Raw genomic sequence first — 27,386 nt, forward strand, 5'->3', positions numbered from 1 at the left:
AGAACCATAAGAAAAGTTTGACAAGAACAAGCCATTCAGCCTAACAAAGTTCTCCAATCCTACCAACTTAATTTCTCCAAAATAACATCAAATTGATTTCTGAATGTGCCTAAAGTGCTAGTGTATACGACACTTCTTGGTGATTTATTACGTTTTTACGGTTCTCTGTATGAAGGAAAACCTTCTAATGTGTGTGCGAAATATACTCTTAACAAGTTGCAACCTGCTCCAGGCAGAATCATCTACAAAACACTTCCAATCCTGAATACAACTCAGCAGTTAATACCCTAGAGTCGTCAACTGAGAGAAATGCACAAAATATCGGGGTGCCAACTGGGCCAACCCATTTACTGAAATAATAAAGTTGAACAAAATAACAGGTGCATGATGGCACTGTAAGGAACAAAAAAGATAGAATCAGCCATTGGCTAAAGTAAACAGGGTTGAAAGAGAGGTCAGGCTTCAGGGTCTGAGCTCTGCTTGGCAGGTTGCTCATTTCCCAAATAAGACGCCTCCTTCAGAGGGCACCCTGTTATCTTATAGCTCATGGCCAGGAATGGGCAGGTCAGCTGCCCTTAATGGGTGTCTTCTTGGATCTGCGGGTGAAAAAAAAGACAAGAGAGTCAGCGGTCATGCCCTCTGGTGTCCCAGGGTAGTAGTGCTACCCTCCGACATTCATGTCTGACACTAGGCATTCTGATATTCATGTTTGATGGTTGTTACTCCCCATGAAAATGGTTGTCCGTTTTCACCCTCATAAGCAATAGTTTACAGACATTGTACTGAAGGAAGTCCTTTGGAAAGGCCACTGGATTTAGAGACTTTCTGTGCTGCAATCCTGTGTCTATCCTGTGTCAATGATGAGCCTTAGCCTACTTCCTATATAATATATGGTTCAGATAGTTAATCTGGTTACCCCACTGACTTCACAGACTTTGATTTTTACCCACAGGCAAAAAACATGTTTTCTGGTTAACAGGCATACACAATGACTATAAGACTTGACTTCACTACCAGATACTGTAAAACACAAGCTCTGAAAGTCAGAAATGGACTAACTAGTTTTGAATGGATGGACTTCACTGGTATTATGAGCACAGCAATCCGATGCCTTTACAACAGGCCTCTGACAAGTATTACACATTTGCTGTCCATCTTCTGGGACATATTGTGTAGAGAGTGCTAATATGATAAACACTGTTATAAATCGTCCCTGATGAGCATGAAATTAATATCTCAGACATTGAGAGATCGAAGAGTGACATTGCTACTAATTAATGATTTATATGTAGCGAAGGAAGAAGAAAAACAAAACACCAACATACTGTACAAAACTAATAATACATGAAAGCAGTGCAGCAAGTAATCAATCAGTAGAATGGACTAGGACTCTAGTGAGCTTTTAAACTAAACAGTTCTGGTGAAAGCTGACTTTAACAAAATTGCTCCCACACTGGTGCTTACCATGTACTGACTGATCAGGATGAAAATACTAATGGATGTTCACTATTGAACACAACCAAATATAAATGTGGAACATCACAGTGACGCAGTGGTTAATCTTGCTATCCTATTCAAATACTATGCCTCCTCTGTGCCCGTGTGGTGTTTGCATGTTCTCCAGTATTCTGTGTGGATTTCCCCTTGGGCTCTGCATTTTTTCCTCCCACATCCATATAGAACTGTGGTTTAGTTTAATGGTGATCCACATTGGCCCTATGTGTGTGTGAGGGTGGATGAGTGTGTGTGAATGAGCACTACGATGGACAGATGCCCAGTGTAGAGCCGTTTCCTCCTTTGTGTCTGATGCTACTGAGACAAGATCCAGCCTTCTATGACCATGACTTGGACTGAACAGATTTCAGAATCTTCTATTAAATATAAATGTGAAGAAAACTAAAATAAAAAACAGAATTTTTTCAAAGATGATACAAATTTGTTTAAATGCATACACTATTTTTTGGAGTTGTTTGAGATGTTTATATACACATACTCAGTAAAGTAGGAGGCCAGCCCATCATAGGACATAAAGGACACACTCTCACACAGTGTACTGATTTAGAGCTGTCAGATTGTCTAAAATACACATCTATAGGATGTGAGAGAAACCTAAAGGAAACTCACACAGTCACTGGGAAATCATGCAAACTTCACAAAGGCAATGCCCCCCTGGGAAGCAAACCTTTCTTTCAGGTGCTGTAGAACTTTGCTGACCTTCCTGTCAACAGTTAACTGAAATAGCAAGTGAAGGGGCAGATAGGAATCAACTCTCTATATTGTAAGCACATGCTGGAATTTCAACTTATGGTTTGTAAGAAAGCTTTGGATGTCACTAACGTAAAAAAGGTCTACTATAAGACTCAACTGTATAATTCATAATAAAACTGTACTATACAGTAAACTTTGACTCCACATTTGTTTTAGCTTTGACCACTTTTAACTCCAGAGGCAAATGTCTCTGTTTCAATATTTCTTACTTTGGAATGTCCACATCGTTTTCTTTTAAATAGTAGTATTAGTAGGAGTAGAAGATATAGTCGCCATCTATCTTTTAAGTATAAACTAATTTCCTGTTGAGTTATTATCAAAACACTATATTTTGCAATATCATTGTACAATGAACATAAACTAATGCATTTCTGTTTCATTTTTTAGGTGTCACCACTGTTCTTACAATGACAACCCTGAGCATCAGTGCAAGAAATTCTCTACCCAAAGTCGCATATGCGACTGCCATGGACTGGTTCATGGCTGTGTGTTATGCCTTTGTTTTTTCAGCACTAATTGAATTTGCAACTGTAAACTATTTCACAAAACGGAGTTGGGCATGGGATGGAAAAAAGGCTATGGAAGCACATGAGTTCAGGGTAAGTTGGACTGGTTATTTTATGACCAACATGCTTAATCTTCTGACAATCCCCAGACCTCACTCTTTAAGAGGCAAAGAATACATTGTGAGAGCACAGTAGAGCAACCTGCTTTGGAAGTAGGGCTAGCTTCATGGAAAGCTACATGGGAAAAGACTTTCATATACTGTACTTGTTACAGTTAACAGGTTTTATATGCATATATTTTAGGATAGTTGGTGTTTTTCTTAATCATGCTGATTCTGATTTTGGGGTTTATTTATAATTGTGAATTATTTTGACACATCCAGTTTTTCCTTTGTTTTTACAATGCAGAATGATGTGTCACGTGACTGTGGTCATCGCATCCATGATGTCACGGGAGGTGACAGTAAAAATACATTATTCGTCAGTGGATTCGAGCCTTTAAGATAAATAATTTGTTAACAATAGTTAGCTTCTTACCAAGTGGACTCTAGTGTCAGGTGTTGTTTCTGGTTTCCTTTTTGAACTCTAGTCATCCTTGAGTTGGATCTTTATTTTGCCCTTGTGTTTTGTTTGCCTGATATTCTGATGGTTTTGGCTTTGACTTGTGGTTTCCCTGATTATAATTGTTTATCATCTTTTCTGTTCTCCTCATGATATTCTTCAGACACCCTGTGTCTCTTAACAATAGAATTCTGACCTTATGTTTGTGGGGGGGTGGCACGGTGGCGCAGTGGTAGTGCTGCTGCCTCGCAGTTAGGAGACCCGGGTTCGCTTCCTGGGTCCTCCCTGCGTGGAGTTTGCATGTTCTCCCCGTGTCTGCATGGGTTTCCTCTGGGAACTCCGATTTCCTCCCACAGTCCAAAGACATGCCAGATAGGTGGATTGGCGATTCTAAATTGGCCCTAGTGTGTGCTGGGTGTGTTTGTGTGTGTCCTGCGGTGGGTTGGCACCCTGCCCGGGATTGGTTCCTGCCTTGTGCCCTGTGTTGGCTGGGATTGGTTCCAGCAGACCCCCGTGACCCTGTGTTCGGATTCAGCGGGTTGGAAAATGGATGGATGGAATCTCATTAGACCAAATGCCCCTTTTAACACAACGCACTATATTATGTCCAAAAAATATTAATGTGGAAAACAAATACCCAAGTCATTCCATTACTTCCTGGAAAGACACAACTCTTTCTAAGCTCTGACAAACTTGACTCTGATCACAACAATAACCATCTTAAATGACCTTACAAGTTCTGAGCTGGAATTACCTTTTACACTTGGATGGATGGATGTTTGTGGGGTACGGTGGGATTGCATTCAATGTTTCATCTCCATCTATTGATATATCCTTTGGTGAAGAAATCAGACATATCATTATGTTAATTCAGTCTTAAACACGTAATTGGTACACATTGCACTTACAAGTGTGAGTTGGAATTACTGCCAATGTCCAAAGAGATCACAAGTTGCATGCATTTCTTTCACAGACCAAATGTGATCTGTTGACTACATGTTGTGCAACCCTGCAGCAAAACGTGGCTTCACTCATTCACAGTATATGTACAATGACTTTCAGAGAGGTTTTTACACTATTCAAAAATTATTAATGCTTAAGACAGTTTAAATTCTTTATTTTCAAGTTTCTTCGTGATTTGAGAAAAAAGTTTTTTTTTTTTGGTTGAATGCCATTTCCTGATCACATGTATATGCCAACCCTTAAATTGTGACTTTCTCTTTTATGTGAGTCCCTAGCTTTCTTCTGTTTCTCATCACTGATTATTGTGGATGGCTGTCCAGAACATTCTAATTCTGCCATACTTGTCTGAACATTTTTAAATATCTCTATTCAGTGATATACAGTATCTTTCATTGAGATAAGGCATTACCCCATGCTCACGTGCATACATTGGTTTGAATTTCAGCTTGGATAACACCTTCTCCCTGTAGAGAAAGGTTTTAAATGTGACACTGTGATCTGTGAAGTTTGTTACAAACACATTATTTTATAAAAGAATTGCCATACAAACTAGCTGAAAGGGTGAACCTAACAGGGAGATGAGATGAGTCAAGTGTTATACAGTACTGATGTGCCCTGTTTGGTAATGATAAATATTATGGCCAGGGTCACCATGGTCACTGTCCACTGTTTCAGGGTTTCTCAAACCTCTGCAAGCAACCTGAACTCATTAAAGGCCATTAAAGGAGAGTAGGTGGGTTATGAGCTATTCATGCTAGACCAGAAAAAGATTGTTTCCATGTATGGCTGTGGCATGTTCAGCTTTTGGGGCCTTTGATCTATAGAAGAAGCCTAAAACTTGGACAACTGCATGGTACCCCAGAGCTCACCTATGGACGGGTGGCAGACATCGCTCCTGCCCATGCCTAAGACAAAATGCTTTCCGCACTCTTTCTTGAAGTTGGACAAGTGCCAATTTCATGAAACCCTGAGTGTAATATGGTTAGGCAAAGTATAGCTCTCCTCCAAGTATTATTTTATTATGAGTGTTAAACCGATATTAAACAGAAGCTAAGTTTAATCTTCCTTTAGTGTTACTGATTCTTCATTTCTAGAATCACCGCCACACCACTACACTGTAAAAAATAATGCGTTAAAAGTACTTAAAAAAATAAGGCAACAAATTACAAGCAATATTTTTGAGTAGATTTAATATACTGCACTATTGAGTAAGGTTAATTTATTAATTTTCTCAAATGTACCTAAAATAAATGAGTTTGATTAAATATAAGTAGTGGCAAAAATGGTTTTATTTTACTCCAATTTTCATTTGAATTACAGTACTCAAAAAAATGAGTAATAATGCAATGACTGTATATGACTGTATAACAAATAATGCTAAAATTCCATATATCTTTATTTATTTGAACCTACACAGATAGTCACAACGGAGTTATATTTTCAAAGGAAAATTAAATCAAATGTCTGAGGATAATTTTTACTGAATTACTGACATTTACAGTAAATGTCAATGCAAAGTTTCTTTTCTTTTTTAAACTTACACAAAAAGTATATCTCAATCAAATAATGTCCCAGGAATGAGTGCTAAACGGGAAGGAAAGGTAGAGAGTGAAATGAGTGAAATCCTGAGGCAGATGGCGCACTTCAGACACGTCCTGCATTTACACCAACATATCCGCTTAAATGAATGGCCGCCTTTTCCACTACTTTTCAGTATGCGATAGCAAAAATCCTGAAATAAAATAGGGCGTAGGAAATCAAACATCACTAAATAAATCACAGTGTTAAAAATTAAGCAGAAAATACATTACCTATGTAGAACACAAATTAAATAAAAGGTCAAATAATACCGTGATGGTTAGGCAAACATCTTTTTATGTTGTTTACAGGTCATAGTTTAGGACAAACGCCATAGCGTTCTCAAACTTATCTCAAAGTGACATTTTCTTTTTCTGTGTAAATTAAAAGTTTTAAACAATAAAAAAAAAAAGAACAAATGTAAGTATCCGAGAAATGTGCTTGCTTTTTAAATCAAACCAACGAGGCAGGTTGTTAGAAAGACGCTACCTTGCTCGGCATGTTTCCCACATGAAGGGAAAGGTTTCGTGAAAACAACAAATGCTTACGTCTGTAACTATACGAAATTAAATACTAGTTATTCATTATGGAATTAACATGCTTTATACTTACACATTCGTAGTAAAATAGCTCTTATTATGGATAAGCGTTACAGCTGAATGCGTTGTTGTAAAGACCAAGAAATCGATGTAAGAGGAAGTGCCGTGTCATTACATTTCGATGTGAGAGGAAGTGCAGTGTCATTAAATTTAACTTAACTTAAATGTGTTCCATTCACAGTATAGTTTTTTTACTTAGAATAAGTTATAAAAAATGTTTACATTTTAAGAAAAATAATAAGTTAACATTATTCTTAATTTTTTTATTGAATTAGAATTAAATAATCAATAAAAAGGGTTAAACCCATTTTTATGAATTAAAGTAATGATCATTTTGCGTATAGTTAGCTATTTTTTATTATTATTTTTCACACATGCAAGATTTATTTTTTACAGTGTACTGTATATATATGTATATAATATTAATAATTCATTACATTTATATAGCACTTTGTGGATTTGAGTACTGAGAAAAGCGCTATATTAATGTAATGATTATTATTATTATTATTTATATATATATATATATATATATATATATATATATATATATATATATATATATATATATATATATACAGTAATCCCTCACCTATCGCGGGGGTTACGTTCCAGAGCCCCCCGCGATAGGTGAAAATCCGCGAAGTAGCGACCTATATTTATTTTATTATTTATACATATTTTAAGGCTTTATAAACCCTTCCCACACTCTTATAAACCTTTCTCACTCTCTTGTTAACCTTTCCCACGCTCTTATAAACACTTCCTATGCTCTTAAACACTTTCTACATTCTTAAACACCTCAGACCAACACTGCACACTGCACGCAGCGATCAGACGTCAATGTGTCTGCACTCACTTTGTGAAGGGGGGCAGCTGAACTCACGCTGAGCAGAAATGGACTTTGTGCTGCTTCTGCCAAAACGCCTGCTTGTTGCTCTGCGCGTTCGGAAGGAGGAGTGTGTGTGTGTGTGTGTGTGGGTGTGTGAGAGCTGAACGCACCTTCGCTCAAAACCCCCCTCCCCGGAAGCGCAGTACGCTCCTGCCACTTCGCATTGTCAAGGGGGTGGGGAGCTGAATGAACGCTAAGGAGAAGTGGATTTGTGCTGGCTTTGTGCTGCTTGTCGCTCTGCGTGTCAATAATTTAAAAGCCTGTACATCACCAATTTTCCTGTCTCACTGTCTTGTCTTGCGTGAAGTTAAAATGTTTTATAATAGTGAGATGTTACTCGTATCCTTAGCCCGACATCCACATATCATATGTGTTAACAAAGTGTGTTTTATAAGTTTACATGTGTTTAAAGCATGTGGGATGGGTATTTTAAGGCTTAAACTATAAAAATGTTTATTTATATGGTCTTTCTATATCGCGGATTTTCTCCTGTTGCTGATGGGTCTGGAACATAACTTCCGCGATAGGCGGGCAATCACTTGTATTTAAAAACCCGCGAAGTCGTGAATCCGCAAAAAGTGAACCGCGAAGTAGTGAGGGATTACTGTATATATATTGGGACGGGCCTGGCCGGGACACCCCTGCTGCATATGTTCCAGGGGAGCAACCATGGGCAGCTCAATACCTCCCCCTGGACGCTTGGTGGCAGCCTCCCTGACCGACGGTGATTCCTCAACCTCCCGCAGGACTCCATGGGAGATGGAGTCCTCCACAGCCTGGTTGGGAGCTGGGGTGGCCACTATGGGGTGCTGCCTAGATTCCACAGCCCGGCTGGACAAATCTTCAGCCCCGGGTGGGCTATAAAAGGGGCCAGCTACAACCACTCAGTGGCCAGAGTTGGGAGGAGAGGACAAAGCTTCAAGGGAGGAGTGGTGGTGCCAGAAGGGCGTGTTTTGGTTGTGGTCAGTGCTTGTTTGGGACTGTGTATTGCCTGTGGGGTTCACAGGGAAGACATGCCCTACAGGTGAAGAAAAATAAATCTTTATTTGATTTTTATATATGCCTCCGTGTGTCTGTGCTGGGTCGGGCACTATTGTTACAATAGATATATATATATTTATATATATATATATATATATATATATACAGTATATTATTGTAATAAAGCAAACATACACAAAAAAAGGTTAGGGGATCCTCCCCGTATATTGTGGAGTCTAGGGTTATCAAAAAAGACTGATACTGGTCTTAAACTACTGTAAACTATACAAAGACAAAATAAGTTAATGGATGGTTTTTATAGGAAGGCAGCAGGAAGTATGAGGTGAATCCATCAGGATTGAAGTGAGTTAATTAGGACAGGAACTGGAAGTGATGTCATCAGTGTTGGACAGAAGTGAGGTCATTGGGATGGAAGTGTTTGGACAGAATGGTTGTTCTACTGTAGGTCTGTAAGAAGAAGAGAATGGCATTAACACTCATTACCAACCCTTTCCTTCCGTTTGATCACCCTGAATTGGACCCTTTGGCTGACCCCTAAGCACACATGTGTGACAATATATATATATATATATGTATATATATATAGCTTAGTAAAGGCTTCAGTCTCCCAGGGAGCATGCATCCCTGTTGGATACACTCCCACAATTTTTTTTAATATTCAGGGAAATGTATGACTCAGTAGCAACTTTCACACTGACAGCAAGGTCCGCAGCAGAAGGATACCAAACAACCAGATTAAAGGCTACAAGGTATCAAAATTTCAGGAAGCTACTTTGAATAAACTGTCCAAAAAAGTTGTGATTTTTTTTTCATACAATTGTGAAAGCTTTTTTTTTGAAGAGAATGGACAGTATGCCTGTCCCTAAGATTGACAGTGCCTACACTTTTTGTTCTGTTTTGTAAACACTTCCATCCATTTCTTTGACTCATTAAGTCAAATTTAAACACAAATATACTTACTAGAACATCACCAGTGTAGGATACTAAGCTGTCATGACTAGCTGGCAAATAAAAATGATACACAAATATAGAAATATACATAAAATATACCACAGAGCCCCAGAATTATTAGCAGGCAAAAAAAAGATATAAAGCATTTGTAGTTAAAAGCCTTCACAAGCCAAGTGGGTGATCTTTACAAAGTTACTTCTTTACAAAGCTGTACATCTACAGTAGTTCACAAGAGCTTACTTCACTAACTTGTCCATGTGCAGGCGGTGTAAGCACAAATCCACAATAGTTAATCCCTAATGCATACATCCAAGACAATTGTGAAAACAAATAAAAGAATTATAACAGAAAATAAACATGCACACAGTTGACCAAAAAGTTCCAAAACTCAACCAACAAAATAGTCAAACACTGAAAACACTGAGAAGAGTAGGCCTTGAACAATTTTAAGACTCTCAGCTCTTCTGACTGGTTTGGAATTGTTTGACTAGAGGAGAAATTGGATCTCTTTGACTTTAAAATGCTGCTATCATTTTGGGCCTGAAACAAGGTACGGTCACCAGCCAGTCTAAAATTGAAAACAAAAGAAAACAAAGGAAATAATAACACAAAAACAACAGAATCTGACACCAATCAACCTAACATGGATACATTAGAAATGCTTGAGAAAATCCATCCAGATAAGGAGGAGAATATGTAAACTCTGCAAATGCTGGGTCAGAAGTTGAACTTCGGTCACCGAAGCCATGAAAGTACAGTGCTAACTACTGGGCCATAACGCTTGCTTCACAAAGAGCTGAAGAGAATTTTTACAGATTATGTAAAATAAGTTTAAAGCATAGCCTGTAAGGAGTGTAACATCACCTCACACCTCAGACACAACTACACATACACAGTCCCAGGTTCAAATCCAGTGCTTTTATTCGATAACAAAGTAAGCCTTTGGCAGGCTTCCTTTCCAGGATGCTGTAAACAACTCAGACATAAAGACAAAACAGCACAACAATTCCTTCTGTCCTTCTCTTCCCTTCCTCCTGGTCAAGTTCTAACCTGTCTTCATTCTTAGCTCCGGCTACCTTGTTCAAGTGGAGGGCTCTCTTTTAACAGTTGACCCAGGAGTACTTCTGGTGCTCAATCCATTGCCTCTGGGAAGCACTTCTGGGTCAAGCAGGGCCACCCTTGTCCTTGTGCAGTCAATATGTGACAGCTCCCCCCAGCGACCCCCACAGAATCAGACAGCCACATAGGACCACATGGCTCTCCCATGGCTGCCCTGTTGGCGTCTATACTAGGGCTCACCAGACAGAGTATTGCCACACAGTGTATGGGGGGAACACTCTGTCCATAGCAGGCAGTCACCCACTGTCCTGTCCTTTCAGCCTTACATTTCAAACCATGTGTCCATTCATAGTTGTTGGACGCAAGCCCTGGTGTAGTTGCTGCTGCAGCATCCTTCCATATTTGTGTCCTGGTATGGAAGAGGAATATCGCTGCCCCTTTGTTGACCTTCCTTTATCGTGTCATCCTAGCCAGGCAAGGGAGCAGGGTCCAGTTCTTAGCCCACAATGAATAAGATGCAACTGCTTTGCGTGATGTGAAAGGCACAACATCAGCTATTTACTAGAAGGAAACATATTATCAGTAGTATTTCAGCATTGTACATATTACATATGAAAGTGAAGGTTTTCACATTGTGTTTGGTTCAGGGAGAATAGATGTATACAGCTACGTTGTACTTTTCTCCCTTGGTAATAATGCTAACCTATCCTTCAAATCTAGCATGCGCAACAACTGACTTTTTTGCATATATATAAAATGCTGGGGGAACTGCACAGTATGCATGAAGATCTACAGTATTTCTCATTGTGAAAGGCAGTTTACGAAATGAAGGGTAATTTATTAATGTCATTGCAAAGCTCAAATACAGACAACAGCTTTGCTGCTATTTTTTTACCTGTTTAAACATAGTGAAGCAAGAATGCAATTTCTGTGTTAGTTCCATCCTGCATTTGATTTCCATCAGTTTTAGTCAAATCAAGTGACGCTTATATGTAAACAGCAATAATATAAAAGTCCATGAGCTGTAGATACTATTTTTGTAAACATCAATAAATATTGATTGTATGTAACCATACAGATGATTAGAATGATAAATGAAATACAAGAACTAACAACACTCTATTGCATGCTAGCTATAGATCAATTTTTAGGTGCAGAAGCAATCACCTAATTACTAATCCCATAAATAGGCACCAACTGAAACACTGGCTGGTTTTAGAGATCTCGTATGCAAGAGCACTGTGTTTGTGCCTCTCCAGCATGGTGATAAGCCATAGTTCTCAGTATTTTCATAAATGCAGCCCCCTCTTGCCAGGTGGCCTATTAGTGCAACATCAGTAGAACATCAGGGCGGAGTGGTGGCTCTGAAGCTAAGGATCTATGCCGGTATCCAGAAGGTTGCTGGTTCAAATCCCTGCCACTGCCAAAAGAGCTCCTACTCTGCTGGGCCCTTGAGCAAGACCCTTAACCTGTAATTGCTCCAGGGGCGCTGTACAATGGCTGACCCTGTGCTCTGACCCCAAGGGGTATGCGAAAAGTAACAAATTCCTAATACAAGAAATTGTATAAGGTGAAATAAAGAATAAAAAAAGTATAATTCAAGGAAGCTTTACAAATGGTAGTAAGTGGAAACATAGAAAACCAAAAACCAAATAAACTAATTATATTAAGGATCAGATAGCCAGTGAGGAAAGGTAAAAGGAAAAAAAAAGTCCAATGGTGAAAAAGGAAACCTTTGAGGTTCTATGACCAAAATCGGCCCAGGCTCTGCTGGGCATTCTATCATATATCTAAGATACACAAAAATCTTCTTATGTAATACACTACCGTGGCTGTTCGTTTGTCTGTCCAGGATTTTAAATCACCTGTGGCTCGCAAACCGTTTCACCTATTGACCTGAAATTTGATACACATATACTACGTGGCATCTACTATCTGGTTTCGAGGTGATGATTTTTATTACTCTTTTTATTTTTATTTTATTTTATTGTAGAATCAACTCTCGGCAGCGCACAGCAGTGCGGGCACCGTTCTCATTCCCTACCTCCTTCGATGTCACTTCCCCTACCTCTCCATATCTTAAATCATTCTTTAGGCAGATTGAAGACTTAAGTGCCAGCTTAAGTGAATTAGTTTTAACGAGAAAAGATGCCGACAGAAGAAGAGAAGAAGCGGGCCGCTAGAGTGGAGAAAAGAACAGCTGCTCATGAAGCAGCAAGCACATCAACCTCTGAGCAAACGAATGCTAAACGTACAGAGAAAGAGGATGAAAACTATGAATGTTCAAGTCAAGTGTATTCACTGCATGTTATCAGGCAGTGTGCCGTTACTGGTATACAATAAAAGAGAGAGTCCTCAGCACTCCTCTTCTTTCCACCAGCCCCAGGAAAACAATATGATCAGTCACAAATTTCAACAAAAAGCCAGTTTTAAGATGTGATTTTAACAACTCTGCTATTCCAGCCTGATGTCTTTCAATAAGTAGATTATTCTAGATTTTGGAAGCACAGAAACTAAAAGCAGCCTCACCATTTCTTTCATGTTTAAACTCTTGGAATAACAAGCAAAGCAGAACTTGAGGATATAAAGTTCTGATTGAGAATGTAAATGGACAAAATATTCAAAGATATATGAAGTTGTAAGATTATTCAAAGCTTTATAAACAATTAGCAGTTTCATAAAACTGATTCTGAATGAAACAGGCAGCCAGTGTGAAGATGCTAATACTGGTGCAGTGTGGTCAGATTTCTTATTTTTAGTTATAATTCTTGTAGCTGCATTTGGAACCAACTGTAATCAATTTAAATCTTTTTTGGTAGACCTGTTAGAAGTGTATTAATATGAGATTTGGAATTAAGTTCTGAATCTAAAATAACTCCAAAATTTCTAGATTTCTACTTTTCAAATTTTTATGTAATTTCAATTTGTTTGTATTTTTACCAGCAACAAATAGTTCAGTGTTCTCCTTATTTAATTTAAGAAAATTACAACTTCACCACTAAGCAATCTGTCAGACAACCTTTGGATCATTTGGGGCTATGGATAAATAAAGCTGCATGTCATCTGCATAGCTGTGGTAATTTACATTGTGTTTTAAGATGTTCTGGCCTAAAGGGAGCATGAAAAACAAGAAGAGTAATGGACCTAGAACTGATATTTGCGGGACACCATATTCAATATTGTGTATTTCCTAAACAGTCATCAGATGCCTCCTTCAAGGCAATTTGTTGTAGTTGGAAATGTCTCATTAAAATTATAGATATTCCTTTCTCGCTTTGTGGTAATACACACAGGAAAGATCTAAATTTTTGCAAAATTCAGTGAAATGGACAATCTTTATTTTGTGCTTAGAAGGGCTTTGTTTAAAAAAATTGACATAAAAGTGATTTGTTTTTTTTTGACGTTTATTCTATTACATGCAAGAAAGATGCCTTAAAAATGGTATATCATTTGCACTTTGCATTTATATATCATTAGGCACACTATTTCTTATGGGCTGCCATGATGTTGCCTCAAACTTAAGTGTACATCAGCTTAAAAGTGGATTACTCATCAGCTAGGGAACTTGTGAGTGAATGTAGTGTCATCCAAAGGATCAATTATGTAGACTTTTATATTTTTTGGAAAAAAAAAATCTTGCAGTCACTTAGAACCAAGTAAATGAAATATAAGCAAAGGATTTGGAATTTTACCACAAAAGTGAAGAAAAGAATATTTATCATTTAGTGAGGGAAAATTCATCCATCCATCCATTTTCCAACCCGCTGAATCCGAACACAGGGTCACGAGGTAAAAAAAATAGGAATTTGTATGTCTGGTGCAAAGTGAGGCAACGCCAACTTCCACAATTAATAAAAAGAACAAAATAGATTTTGTATTTAGTGGGGAGAAACTAGAACGTAAAACATCAGTGTGTAGCAAGGTAACCTGAGTGAATACATCATTGATCAGCCTGAGCAAGTAAAGCACAGAATAAGCTGGGCAGGTGAAGCACCTTGATGTGGAGATTTGTAGCATGCAGAAGTTTTTCAATTTCTAGCCCAGGATTTTCTCACATATACTAAGCACCAAAAAGAAAATTGGTATGATAAATGACTTCAGTGCATGGCAAAGAAGACAGGAGAGAAAACTATGTTGGAATTTTTAGGAAGAAAATTAGACGCCTCAACTGTCACGCTTTGTTTCTGACTAATATTCTTGTGAATATTTCGAGGTTACTCTCACACATTTAAACTGATACCAAAATGGCATTGCAGTTTTGACTTGCTCGTTTCCTTAATTAAGAATTTTGAATGCTTCCTTTGTGAATGACTTTGCAGTTTTCACTGGTTTATTAGCGACAATCAAATCTTTATTAATTGCCCAAGTTTGTCTGGTAACTATTTCTTTTTAATTTTTTCCCCTCAAAATAAAATAAACAATAGAGTGATCAAAAAGAAAACTTTCATACCATTTTACTTTATTGTATACAAAGTATAGGGAAAGTATTGTATTGATGTTGAGATTTTGATAAATCTCGATGCTTTAGACCTCCCTGAGTACGAAAATAACATTTTTGGAATTATGTCTCTGTGTGTGTGTGTGTGTGTGTGTGTGTGTGTGTGGGTGTGTGTGTGTGTGTGTGTGTATAAACACAATAACTTGAGTAAGCTTTCACTTAGGTCAACCAAATTTTACTTACAAGTATTAGGTACAATATGTAGATTTCTATCAACTGTTGGGCTATTTTCCACTAATATCTTCTGTGATGGCCAGTTCAGTTTTCTTTGCTGTAGTATGCTGGGCTAGTAACATGATTTCAAGAGAAGACCACCAAATCAGTAAGCTGATTAAGAAGGCAGGTTCAGTTAGGACCACACTCAACACCCTGGAGGTAGTAGAGGAGGAGAGGATGAAAACAAAAGTGATGGCCATTATGAACAATGTTACACAGCCTGTCTGTGACATGCTAGCATTGAGGACTTTTTGCCAAATAATTATTCAACAGAAGTGTGTCGAGTAATGCCACTGGGCTCCATTATACCAACAGCAATATGCCTTAGAACTCCTCACTGTGACTGCTGTATTATTTTTAGCCAAGTCAGAAGTTTTTCTTCTTTTTTTGTAATTGCTGCATGTTTATTTGTTATAATATTTCTTGAACTTCTGTAGAAGCTATGCTTCCCCTTGGGACAAATAAAGTGCTATCTATCTATCTATCTATCTATCTATCTATCTATCTATCTATCTATCTATCTATCTATCTATCTATCTATCTATCTATCTATCTATCTATCTAGCTGGCACATTTTGACGCACAGAACAAGCAGGAATGAGAGGGCAGGCGGAGAAGCCAGGAATAGGTGTAAACTATTAAGTCCTTAGTATTTCTTTTCAAATAGTGTGGATAATTAAGGCCCACAGAAAGGTCTTTTTAAACTCCTCAAATCTTATTTTGCGAATTTCTTATTGTTTCATTTATAAGCTGTGTCTGTCTAGTGACAAGGCCTGCTCGTCAAACCTAAGGCACATTTTTTTTTGTTTTGCTCTTTTGAGCCTTTCTGGATACAAAAATACTAGAAAAAGTAGTTTATGAGCAATTAACTCATCACTTACAGGACCATCAGGTAATGGACCTTTTTCAATCAGGCTTTAGGCCCCAACATAGCACAGAAACCGTGCATTTACGTGTCCTAAATGACGTCCTTTTGGCATTGGACTCAGGAATTCATGTGATTATGGTTCTTCTCGACCTATCCGCTGCATTTGACACAATCGATCATGGCATCATGATCTCCCGACTCGAATCCTGGGCTGGTGTATCTGGCTCAGCCCTCGACTGGTTCAGGTCATATTTCTGCAACAGGACTCTTAGAGTCATGTTGGACGATTTTTCATCTGAATCAGTCCTACTCCCATGTGGGGTCCTCCAGGGTTCCATTTTAGGGCCACTACTTTTTTCAATCTACATTCTGCCTTTAGGTGCAATTTTTAGAAAACATGCAATTTCATATCATCTATATGCTGACGACTGCCAAATTTATTTTTCCCTTAAGCCAACTGACTCCCCCAAACCTCTCCTCGACTGCCTATCTGACATTAAGGATTGGCTGGCTGTAAATTTCCTTCACCTGAATGATTCAAAAACCGAGGTCATTGTTTTTAGTCCCAACTACAAACAGATTCCATCTTTTGGCCTCGACTCTCTTCCCACTCCAGTAACTTCATCTGTCTTTAATCTCGGAATCAAAATGGATTCGTTCCTGAAAATGGATGCTCAAGTCAACAGCACAGTAAAATCCTGTTTTTTCCAGCTCAGGCGTATCGCCAAACTCAAGCCTATTCTGTCTAACCATCTCCTGGAATCAGTAATCCATGCATTTATTACGTCCCGGCTTGATTACTCTAATTCCTGCCTTTATGGTATCAGCAAAGCCACTCTTTCTAGACTACAACTGGTTCAAAATGCGGCTGCAAGGCTTCTAACAGGGAGTGGCAGTGGCCAACATATTACTCCAATTTTAAAAACCTTACATTGGCTGCCGGTTAGATTCAGAATCGATTTTAAGATACTCCTCCTAACTTATAAGGCATTAAATGGTCTAGCCCCCGCCTATTTGAGTGTTTTGCTCCATCGATACAATCCCCCTCACGTTCTTAGATCCGCAGATCAGCTCCTTCTAACCGTTCCCAAGGCACGTTTCAAAGTTCGTGGTGAAAGGGCTTTCTCCATCGGTGCACCCAGGCTCTGGAACTCCCTACCCTTAGTGGGTAGGCAAGCCACTTCAGTTGCCACATTCAAATTACGCTTAAAACGCACTTCTTCACATTGGCTTTTAATTCTTAACTTGTTTCATTTTCTACTTGTTTTTCGCTATTTTCTCTATTTTATTGGATCCTCTGACCTGTTTTTAGTTCTTAGTTCAAATTCTCTCTTAATATTTGCTTTAATATATTGTTTTTAGTCCTGTTTGTTTTAACTGTACTGCGCTTTGGTCGGTTGTAATGCTGTGTTTTTAAGCGCTCAACAAATAAATATGGTATGGTATGGTACGGTATGGTATGGATTTAAAATCTGTTTCCACATCTGTACATTAATTTATTTTTAATTCTTCTCTGAACACAGTTTTGTGTTGTTTCTTTTAACACTTAAAATTCTGTTTTTCTAAATATGTTTTAATTTCTAAGCATTACATTTTCTTTGAACTTCATGCACACTCCTTCTGTGCTATAAATCCAAGATTCTCATTGTGTAAATCAATCCCAAGATTTCCATGTTATATTCTTTGTTCTCACACTGCTAGAAATTTACTTTATTCAGTTATTAGCCAGAAATAAAATTTGCGTTGCGTTTTTCCCATTAAATACTTGTTGATTTTTTGCTATTTTTCCCACTAAACTCTAGATTATGGGTCTAAAGTGGCCCTTGATGACACTTCCAGTTTTTTGACTCTTAGAATTCCAATTAGAATGGATAACCCAAATATGGGAATTATAAAATATACTGTAAAAGACACCTAAAAAAACATATACTGCTAAAAATACAGTTAAGTAGAAGAGTTGGTCAGTGTCAAGTTACTCAAGGACAAACCCAACATTTTGAGAATGTGATAGCAGCTGTGAATTACGAATCATTACCTTCACTGCCTGTGGAGTTGCCAAAGGGTCTACATATGATTGAAATTAATGTGCAGTGTCATTCTCAGCCTGAAGAAAAGCTGAAATGTTTTAATAAAGTAGTCAGACTTGCCAGATGCTTCATTTTGCCTTAACAGTATTACAATAATGCCATCGTTTTCAAACAAAGCAAATTGATGTGTTGGTAAACAAATTTCTTTTGACCATTCAAGAATGTTTATATATATATATTTTTTTTTAATCATTGAAGAAAAAGAATTTTCGAAAAGACAAGTGGGAGAGTCACAGCACTCAGCAATACAACTGAAATGTGCAAATAGTCAACATGCATTGTGATTCCAAAATATTTTATCTTGTGATATAATACAATAATAAAAATTAATTGCATTTATATAGCGCTTTTTTCAATGCTCAAAGACAGAGGGGAACCACTTCAACCTCACCCAGCTGAGTGATGCGACAGAAACCATTATTGTGCCAGTACGCTCACCACATATTAGCCAATAGGTGGTGAAGGTGTGAGAGAGATAGTTGGCGACTCAGAGACAGGGAATGCTTAGGGGACCAGAATGGGCAAGACCATGGTGGGCAATTTAGCCAGGACATTGGGATAAACCCTGTTGTTTTCAAAAGATGCCCTGGGATCTTTAATGACCACAGAGAGTCAGGACCTCAGATTTATATCTTATCCAAAGGCTGGCATCATATTTACAACACTGTGTCCCTATCACTGCACTGGGATATTGGGATCCACACAAAGAGCACAGGGTAAGCAGCCCCTGTTCGCCTCACCAACACCTCTTCCAGCAGCAATACAAACTTTTCCTAGTTTTGTCTCCCATCCAAGGATGCTCAGCCTCAGGTGGGTGACCAGTTCTGAAGCGTACTGTAGGTGCAATGGCTGCTGGTACTGATGTATAAGACACAAAAAGACATGAAGTATCATGAAAATTCTGGTACAGTCACTAGAATGATATGCAAAATAAATTCTATAAATGAAATTAACATTTACCAAGAACAACTATTATTGTTGTCCAATAATTGTAAGTTTATTAATAAACAATGGTAACTTTTACAAAACAGTGTCCTTATAAGGTGAGCAAAATTGTATACAATGAGAAGAAGAAGGCCATTTAAAGTAAAAGGTTTTTTTTCTGCTAATACAATTGTGCCAATAATAATGAAATTAATGAATAATTTGAAACTTAATGTAATGGTAGTACATATTCCTTTAGCTTAGTGTGCCATATTCATGTGCAAGCTGAGTGTTCAATTAGTAATAATTTAAGAATTTCAAGAGTTATTTTCATTATAAAGTATCTACAAGAAGGTGTACCATACTCCAAGGACTGGAACAATGCACTGTTAAGAGATGGAATATCACATAATAAACCCATTTCAGTGGCTATGAAAGTTGTGTAATCAATGTGATCTGAAAAAGTTGGTATAGTTGGATTCTTAAAAGTTGAATTTAACAGTCTCCATATTTTAATGCGCTTTATCACTGTATGCTGTATATTGCACCAGGATGCAATCCAAGTAAGAAAATTCTACAAATGAATAAATCCAACATGGTCTGCATATGACGTCCTACATATTTACAATATGAGTATAGGAATACGGTGTAAATTTACCAAAATATATGAAAGACGCATTACCAATGAAGTACATTTCTGACATTTTAGTCTAACAGATTGCCACATTTATTTTTTTCATATTTTGTACGTAACTAAAAATATAAAATATTTGTACTTACATTTCTTTACCATAAGTTTGGACAGTTAAAGAATTAATAATTTCATCTGTAATTGCATGTGCTTTGTATTAATTCCTTAACTCATGGTATGTTTCATTTAAGATTTTAAAAATTACAGGAGAGGGAACAAAAACCAAGCGCCTTCTGTCAGATTAGATGAAGATTATTAATAAGTGCAAGTTTTTCACAAAATGTTATAAGAATCTGAGAATTTGTTCTCGAGTTACAGTAGCTACCAAATCTTTTCCACAAACACAGACTCACATTTTCCAAAAAAGGCTCACAACATGTTCCAAAAATATCAAAACATGTTTTTCTGATGAAAATCCAAAGTCAAATTGTTTAATAAAAAATAACACGTCCTTCATATATGAAATATTTTTTTCCTTGTAGAAGCTTTTTTTTCTCATGTAAACAAAAGACAAGAGGATTGTTTATATTTACAGTCAGGGCCATAAGTATTTGGACAGTGACATAATTTTCATACTTTTGGCTCTATACGCCACCACAATAGATTTGAAATAAATCAAACATTATGTGATTGAAGTGTAGACTTTCTGCTTTAATTTAAGGGGTTTTACCAAAAGTATTGTATGAGCCGTTTAGGAATGCCAGATGTTTTTATACATGGTTCCCCAGAGTCCTCTGGCTGCTGGAAGCATGACCCTGACCTCGTTAGGTGTAGGGTTTAACAGCTGGCTTGAGCGGCCATGTTTTAGCCAAGTTGTTCAGAAAAGCCCAGAATCACTGCATGAACAACTGTTGTTTTTTGATTTTTTGCATTTAATGAATTCTTGGTCTTACCTTCTTGATTTTGAATTTTCAGTCATGTCTTGTTTTTGAGGAAAGAGGCTTTTTTTGTCATCCCAGTTTTTGATCTCTTGCTCGTGGTTCTGACTTTGATTCTTTGATCACGTCTTTGTTTGAAAGTTAGGATTAATGTTCATTTCCTCATTTAAACTTTATGTTTCTCTCAGTCCTTAACATAAAAAATGTTACTGTCTCCCTGCAGGGCAATACAGGACTCATCACTGTGATGGGCTGCCCCAGGCTAATTCTTTGACTTTCCCTATATAATTTGGCGATTAAGTTTTATTTTCAGATTCATTATTCCGAATTTTTCTCCTTTACACTGGAATTTAGTTTCATGATACAATACAACAAGACAGGAATGTGATGCTCAGTGGGATATTCAAAGTTTGGATTATTTTTATAACCCAACCCTGACCTATACTTCTCCACAACTTTGACTCTGACCTCTTTGGAGGGCTCCTTGGTCTTCATGTTGCTTGCTTATTGTTGCTGCAGAGTCAGGGGCCTTTTAGAGCAGGTCTGCTTATACAGACATCATGTGACAAATCATGTGACACTTTCATTGCACACAGGTGAACCCTAATCAATGAATGATGTAACTTTTAAAGTTAATTGGTTGGACCAGATCTTATTTAGGAGTTTTATAGCAAAAGTGATGAATACATATTGTGGAACATGACCCGGACACAGACAGGCAGACACGTTTTGAATCACCCCACACACGTTTTGAATCACCCCACACACGTTTATTTTGGTGCTCCATATTTACAGTTAAGTGCTCAATAGTCCCCAAGTCCCCAAAGTCCTGGCCACAACACAATGCCTTTTCCTTCTTCAGGCCGCCTCCTTCTCTCTCCTTCAGACGTCGTCCGTCTTCCACCCGACTCTAGTCACAATATGAAGGGAGGCGGCCCCTTTTATATTCCCCCGGATGTGCTCCAGGTGTGTTCTGGCAATCTTCCACCGACACGTCCCAGTGTGGCGGAAGTGCTGGCTGCATCCCCGGAAGTACTCTGGGTGTCCCTGCTCCTCTTCCCCCCAGCACTTCCGAGTGTGGCGGAAGTGCTGAGGTCCAGGGCTCCAAAGGCATAGAGGCACCCCTGGCGGTGACCACGGGCTCCTACAGGGTTGAGCTTCAAAGCTCTGTACCCGTAGCCCCCAAAGGTACCAGGGTGGTCGCCCCCACATGGTCTGGGGAAGGTGTAAGCCCTCCTCTGGTCCTTCTGGCCGTCCCGGCTGGGTCGCCCCCACTCCCCAGCCATCTCCGACTTTTCAGTTTTTCCTTTTTATTTAATATACGCGGTGAGACATGAAAATAACCAGATTGGTAAAAAAAAATATTTATCGATGAATTAGAGCATTCTAAATGTTGTCACCTTCTATATACTCCCCCTCCCGATCTCTACAGCGCTCCATACATATCTTCCATTGATTGAAACAGTGCTGGAAGTCTTCTTTCTTGAGGCTGTTCAACAGGCTTGCCATTTTTGTCTTCACTTCATCCACTGAAGAAAAATGTGTTCCCTTTGGGTCAATTTTGATTTTTGTGACCAATCAAAAATCACAGGGAGATAAATCGAGCGAAGAGGGAGGATGATTGAGGACAGGAATGTTTTTGTCAGTCAAAAACTGCTTTACGGAAAAAGAGAAAAATCACAAAAAATTTGATGTTGATTTCCTGTTCGATTTTTTTCACCCAACATTTTATCGCGGCAACTCGTGTAGCGATTGTTGTGCAAATGCTGACTGGGCTATTCACAGGATAGGAGGGGATATAGTTCTATGATTCATGTCCGGGAAAACCCAAGCCCAGTCCGGTTATTTTTGTGTCTCACCTCATATATACAAGGTAATTTATTTTCATTCCACTTCAACAATTTGGACTATATTGTTAAGTCCATTCCATAAAGTCCAAATGAAAATCCATTTTAATTCCAGATTGTAATGCGACAAAACAGGACAAACACAGAGGGGGATGGATACTTTCTCAAGGCACTGTAAATAGCTTGCATTTTATTCTGAACTCTCCATGGGTGACGATAAATTTTTTAACCTTGTCCTGTACGACCTATTCACAAGTAGTCCCCCAGACTGCTGTTTACTTGATTATGTTGACCCCTTTTGTAAGACTCTTTGGATAAAAGCGTCTGCTTAGTAAATAAATGGAAATGGAACTCATTTTCAGCTCATATTAACTGTGCTATGGATGAGAATTTAAATTTGACATGTTGATTTATTGTGCTTACAAAAAGAACAATGCAATGCGTAAAGTTAAACAGTGAAGATGCTGAAAGACAAACATGTTCAAAGCTGTTCAAATGACCACTTTTAAGCAGCAGTAAGAATATAAATGAATACGTGTGACAAGATGTTCACTACCAGGATTGCCTGCAAGCAGCAAATTAATCTGGGAGAAATCGATACAGACAGTGTGTAGTCTGAGGAAAATGAAGACATTAGTTATAAATCATTGCAATGTGTTGAGTTCCTTTAAGAGTTGCCAAAAGTAAAGACAGGTAAGGGTAGGAACACAGGGACTGAATTATCAATAATATGCTACAGTATGCAGGTAAGCGCTCGCACTTGGGTACAGGATTGAAGTATTGAGGTTAGCTTAATAAATGATGCTCTTAGACTGTGTGTTTGTGAACAATACAAATCAGTTCAAGTTATTAGACATCACTGACATAACTTTCTTAAAATTAAAGTAAAGTTTGAAAACAAAAGGTGAATAATTTGGTATTATAGCCTGGGCGAACTAAATATACAATGAAGTGGGAAGTGATTATTTTTAAAAATGAAACCTGAAGGTAATGTAGATGTTAAGAAACATGCATATTTTTTGCCAGGAGGCACAGTAGATTATCTGGTAGTGAGAGTGGCAATTAAAGAAAGCCTGGCACCTTCATTTTGTAATATAAATGGTGGGGATGCTGAGCAGGCTTTTTAAGAGAGCAAGAAAGGTCATAACTGGGAAAGACTTGGAAGACATTCAGCTTTCCAAAAAAGCAACTTTAACTGAGGTTGATGTGACCTTGATGGAAAAAAGACTGAAATTGGAATCTTTTAAGTAAGTAACTCGCAGAAACACAGCATGATATAGAAATATAAGGGGCAGGCAAAATTCTAGTAAATTACAGTATTTTGGATTGTTAAGATTGACGATGTTATGATAATGAATGGTAGGAAGCAATAATGGGAAAAAAAGCTTCAGATGTGCAGAAGAAAGGGATGAGGACAGGGAACTAAAGATATATGCATGGGGTGTCTGTCAGTTAGGCACAAACGTAGGTACTGAGAAACAGACAGCAGCACACACCAAAGCCCACCGCTATTAACTAAAGCCTCGAGGTACAACAGAGTGGAAAATGCAAAAGGCAGGGCTCTCTGTTGCACACCTCATTAACAAGCTACTTACTGACGCTGAAATCGGTCAATATGCTGTGTTGTTTCCTTTAATACTTTGCATTTTAATGTAGACTGTGGGGATTAGTTTTAACTAAGCTTAAAGCAAACAATTCATGAAAACATTTATAACTTTTGAGAATAAGCTCAAACATGTTTACAGGAATAGATTTTAATTTTATGATACTGTTGCTAGCCTGTGAACGTTTGTGCTTGCATGGATACAATCAATTGTCTAGTTATTTTCTGAAAGTTTTTCGGAAACTGTTGTGGCCCAAAAGAATGATATAAATAATTGTTTGACTTCAAGAAGCCTATGTTGGTTGTCTTTTACATTCATGGATGATGGATTCAAGTACAGTAACATTTTTATTTTTACTTAGTATATGTTTTAGTGATTGTGCTTAGTGTATAGAGATGTCTGCCTGACAACTCGGCGGTATGGACAAATGTAGCACTTAGATAGATAGTGATGTTACCAGCCCAGCACACCACATTGTAAAAAATCACACTGACCGTTACAGAGTTGTAGGATGTCACTTCCCGCTTTAAAAGAACACAGTTTCCTAAGAAAAGACAGCCTGCTCTGCCCTTTCTTATATACACTAGTTCCTCTGTGTTCCTCTGTGTTCTGAGACCAGTACAGCATCTCATTAATGTGGACCCCCAAGCGCTTGTAGGAGTGGAACACCAGATCAGGGTCTCGGACATAGTGGCTCTCTGGTGCAGTGAAAGTCAATAATCAGTTTCTTGGGACAGCTGATGTTAAGGTGCAGACAATTCTTTCTGCACCAAGAAACAAAGTTCTTGACCTAACTCCAATTCACCCTTATCAATATACCCCATAAGTGTACAATCATCTGAGAATTTCTGTAAGAGGCATGACCTAAAGTGTTATATTTATTAGTCTGAGGTGTACAGAGTGAAGAGAAAAGGAGACAGGCCTGTTCCTTCTGGTGGTCCAGTCTTGCTCACATCCATACCAGAGAACAGTTCTTGAGCCTCACAAACTGCAGTCCATCTGACAGATAGTTCATTATCCAGGACACCATAAATCTGCATATCTCTGTGTTTACTTATTAACAGAGATGGCTAGATGTTATTGAGGGACTGGAAAAATTAGTCAGGTCAATAATTTTCATAATTTTCATAATTTTAACTCTGTACACCACCACCACAATGGATTTTAAATAAAGCAATCAGTAGATGATTGAAGTGTAGACTTTCAACTTTAATTTAAGGAGTTTACCAAAAATATCATGTGAGCCGTTTAAGAATGACAGTCATTTTCATACATGGTCCCCCTATTTTTAAGTCCTCAAAAAAGTATTTGGACATTTGACTGACAAGCTGTTCCATAGCCAGGTGGGAGCAGTTCCCACATTATTTTATTAACTGTTAAGCAGGTAAATGGTCTCAAATTGATTCCAAGTCCGGAATTTGCAGTTGGAAACTGTTACTGTGAACTCTCAATATGAGGTCCACAGAGCAAGTAAAACAGTAAATCATTAGGCTGAGAAAACAAAACAACCCCTTTAGAGAGATAGCAGAAACACCAGGAGTGGTCAAATCAAATATCTAGAACATTCTTAAAGAGAAGGAACACACAGGTGGGGGGTGGGGGGGGGGGGAGTTCAGCAACACCAGAAGGCCTGGACATTTATGGAAGACAACTGTGCTGGATGAACGCAGCATTCTTTCCTTGGTGGAGAAAAATCCCTTCACAACATAAACGAAGAACACCACTCTCCAGGAGGTAAACCTATCATTTGCAAAGTCTTACAACCAAGAGAAAACTTCATGAAAGTAAATATAGAGGGTTTACCACAAAGTGAATAGGAAGGGCAGATTAGACTTAGCCAGAAAACATTTTTTGAAAGTATGTCCAGTTCTGAAACAATTTTCTTTGGACAAAGGAAACTAAGACCAATATATACCAGAATGTTCAAAAGAGAAGAGTATGGTGAAGAGAAGAAATGGCTCATGATCCAATGAATACCACATCATCTGTTAAACATGGTGGAGGAAGTTTTAGGTCACGATCATGCATGGCTGTGAATGGAAATCAGTCACTAGTGTTTTTATTGTTGATATAACTGCTGACAAAATTTGCAGGATGAATTCTGAAGGCTATAGGGCTGTACTATCTGCTGAGATTTCGCCAAATTCTTCAAAACTGATAGGACGACGCTTCACAGTACAGATGGAAAATGAGCCAAAAAACACTGTGAAAGCAAACCAAGTGCTTTTCAAAGCAAAGTAGTGGAATATTCTTCAAAGGCCAAGTCAATCAACTGACCTCAATTCAAATGGACATACATTTTACTTGCTGAAGATAAAACTGATGGCAGAAAGTCCAACGGACAAGAAGCGAATGAAGACAGCTGCAGAAAAGGCCTGGCAAAGTATCACTAGAGTGGAAACCCATAACTTAGAGATGGCCATGGGTTCCAGACTTGAGGTAGTCATTGACTGTAAATGATTTTCAACCAAATGTTGAAAATGATCATTATATTTGATTATGTTAGATTGTCCAAATACTTTTGAGCCCCTGGAAAAGGGGAACTAGGAAGTAAAATGGCTGTCATTCCTAAACGGCACATACATTATTTTTGGTAAATTCCTTAATATTAAACCTGAAAGTCTACACTTTAATCACATAATGACTGCTTTACATCAGATCCATTGTGGTGACGTACAGAGCCACAATTATGAAAAGTGCATCACCGTCCAAATACTTATTGACCTGACTGTACTTGTGCGCCCCATTAAAGTTCTGTGCTGACTGCATAATGTAACAAAAGTAGAATGTAAAATTTAAAAGGGGGGACTTAAAGGTTTAAAATAGGGAGTCAAATAAATCTTTCAAACAAGTCAAAGACGTTAAACTGAAACAAGTGAAATAAATGAATTTCCCATTGGGATTAATAAAGTATCTATCTATCTATCTATCTATCTATCTATCTATCTATCTATCTATCTATCTATCTATCTATCTATCTATCTATCTATCTATCTATCTATCTATCTAAATGAATAGAAAAAGTCAGAAACCAAAATCATAGTTGAAAATGAAAGAAAATTTGTGGATAGAAAATTAGGAAGAATGTAAAGAGGAACACTAGAGTTTTTCCTTTGACTTAGCCACCTATTTGGACAACCAGAAATTATATGAAGCTGTCCTTTATACCTTTGACTTGAAGATGTCACATGCCACACATTTCCTGTTGACTTTACTTAGCAATAGCTTCGTAGTCACACCAAACAAAATGCTCAACAAAGTGTCACCAATAATGCAAACAACACAGCACCATAGAATTTAATTTCACATTTTATGTTGTTAAAAATGTCACTAAATAGAAATTAAATATATGAACTAAATTCCTAAACACCAAAACAATGTCTTGATGATTTTT

The 27,386-nt window shown here is 38.0% G+C and overlaps 1 protein-coding gene across 1 annotated transcript in view; it reads left to right on the forward strand.

Annotated features, from left to right (window-relative positions):
• Positions 1–27,386, forward strand: part of gabra3 (gamma-aminobutyric acid type A receptor subunit alpha3) — a 534,464-nt gene that overhangs the window by 494,800 nt on the left and 12,278 nt on the right. Inside the window, exon 9 of the mRNA XM_028816097.2 lies at positions 2,656–2,867. Within this exon, the coding sequence (XP_028671930.1) occupies positions 2,656–2,867 (212 nt within the window). The remainder of the gene's footprint in view (positions 1–2,655; positions 2,868–27,386) is intronic.

The sequence above is a fragment of the Erpetoichthys calabaricus genome, chromosome 12, assembly GCF_900747795.2.
Source record: "Erpetoichthys calabaricus chromosome 12, fErpCal1.3, whole genome shotgun sequence".
Lineage (NCBI taxonomy): Eukaryota > Metazoa > Chordata > Cladistia > Polypteriformes > Polypteridae > Erpetoichthys > Erpetoichthys calabaricus.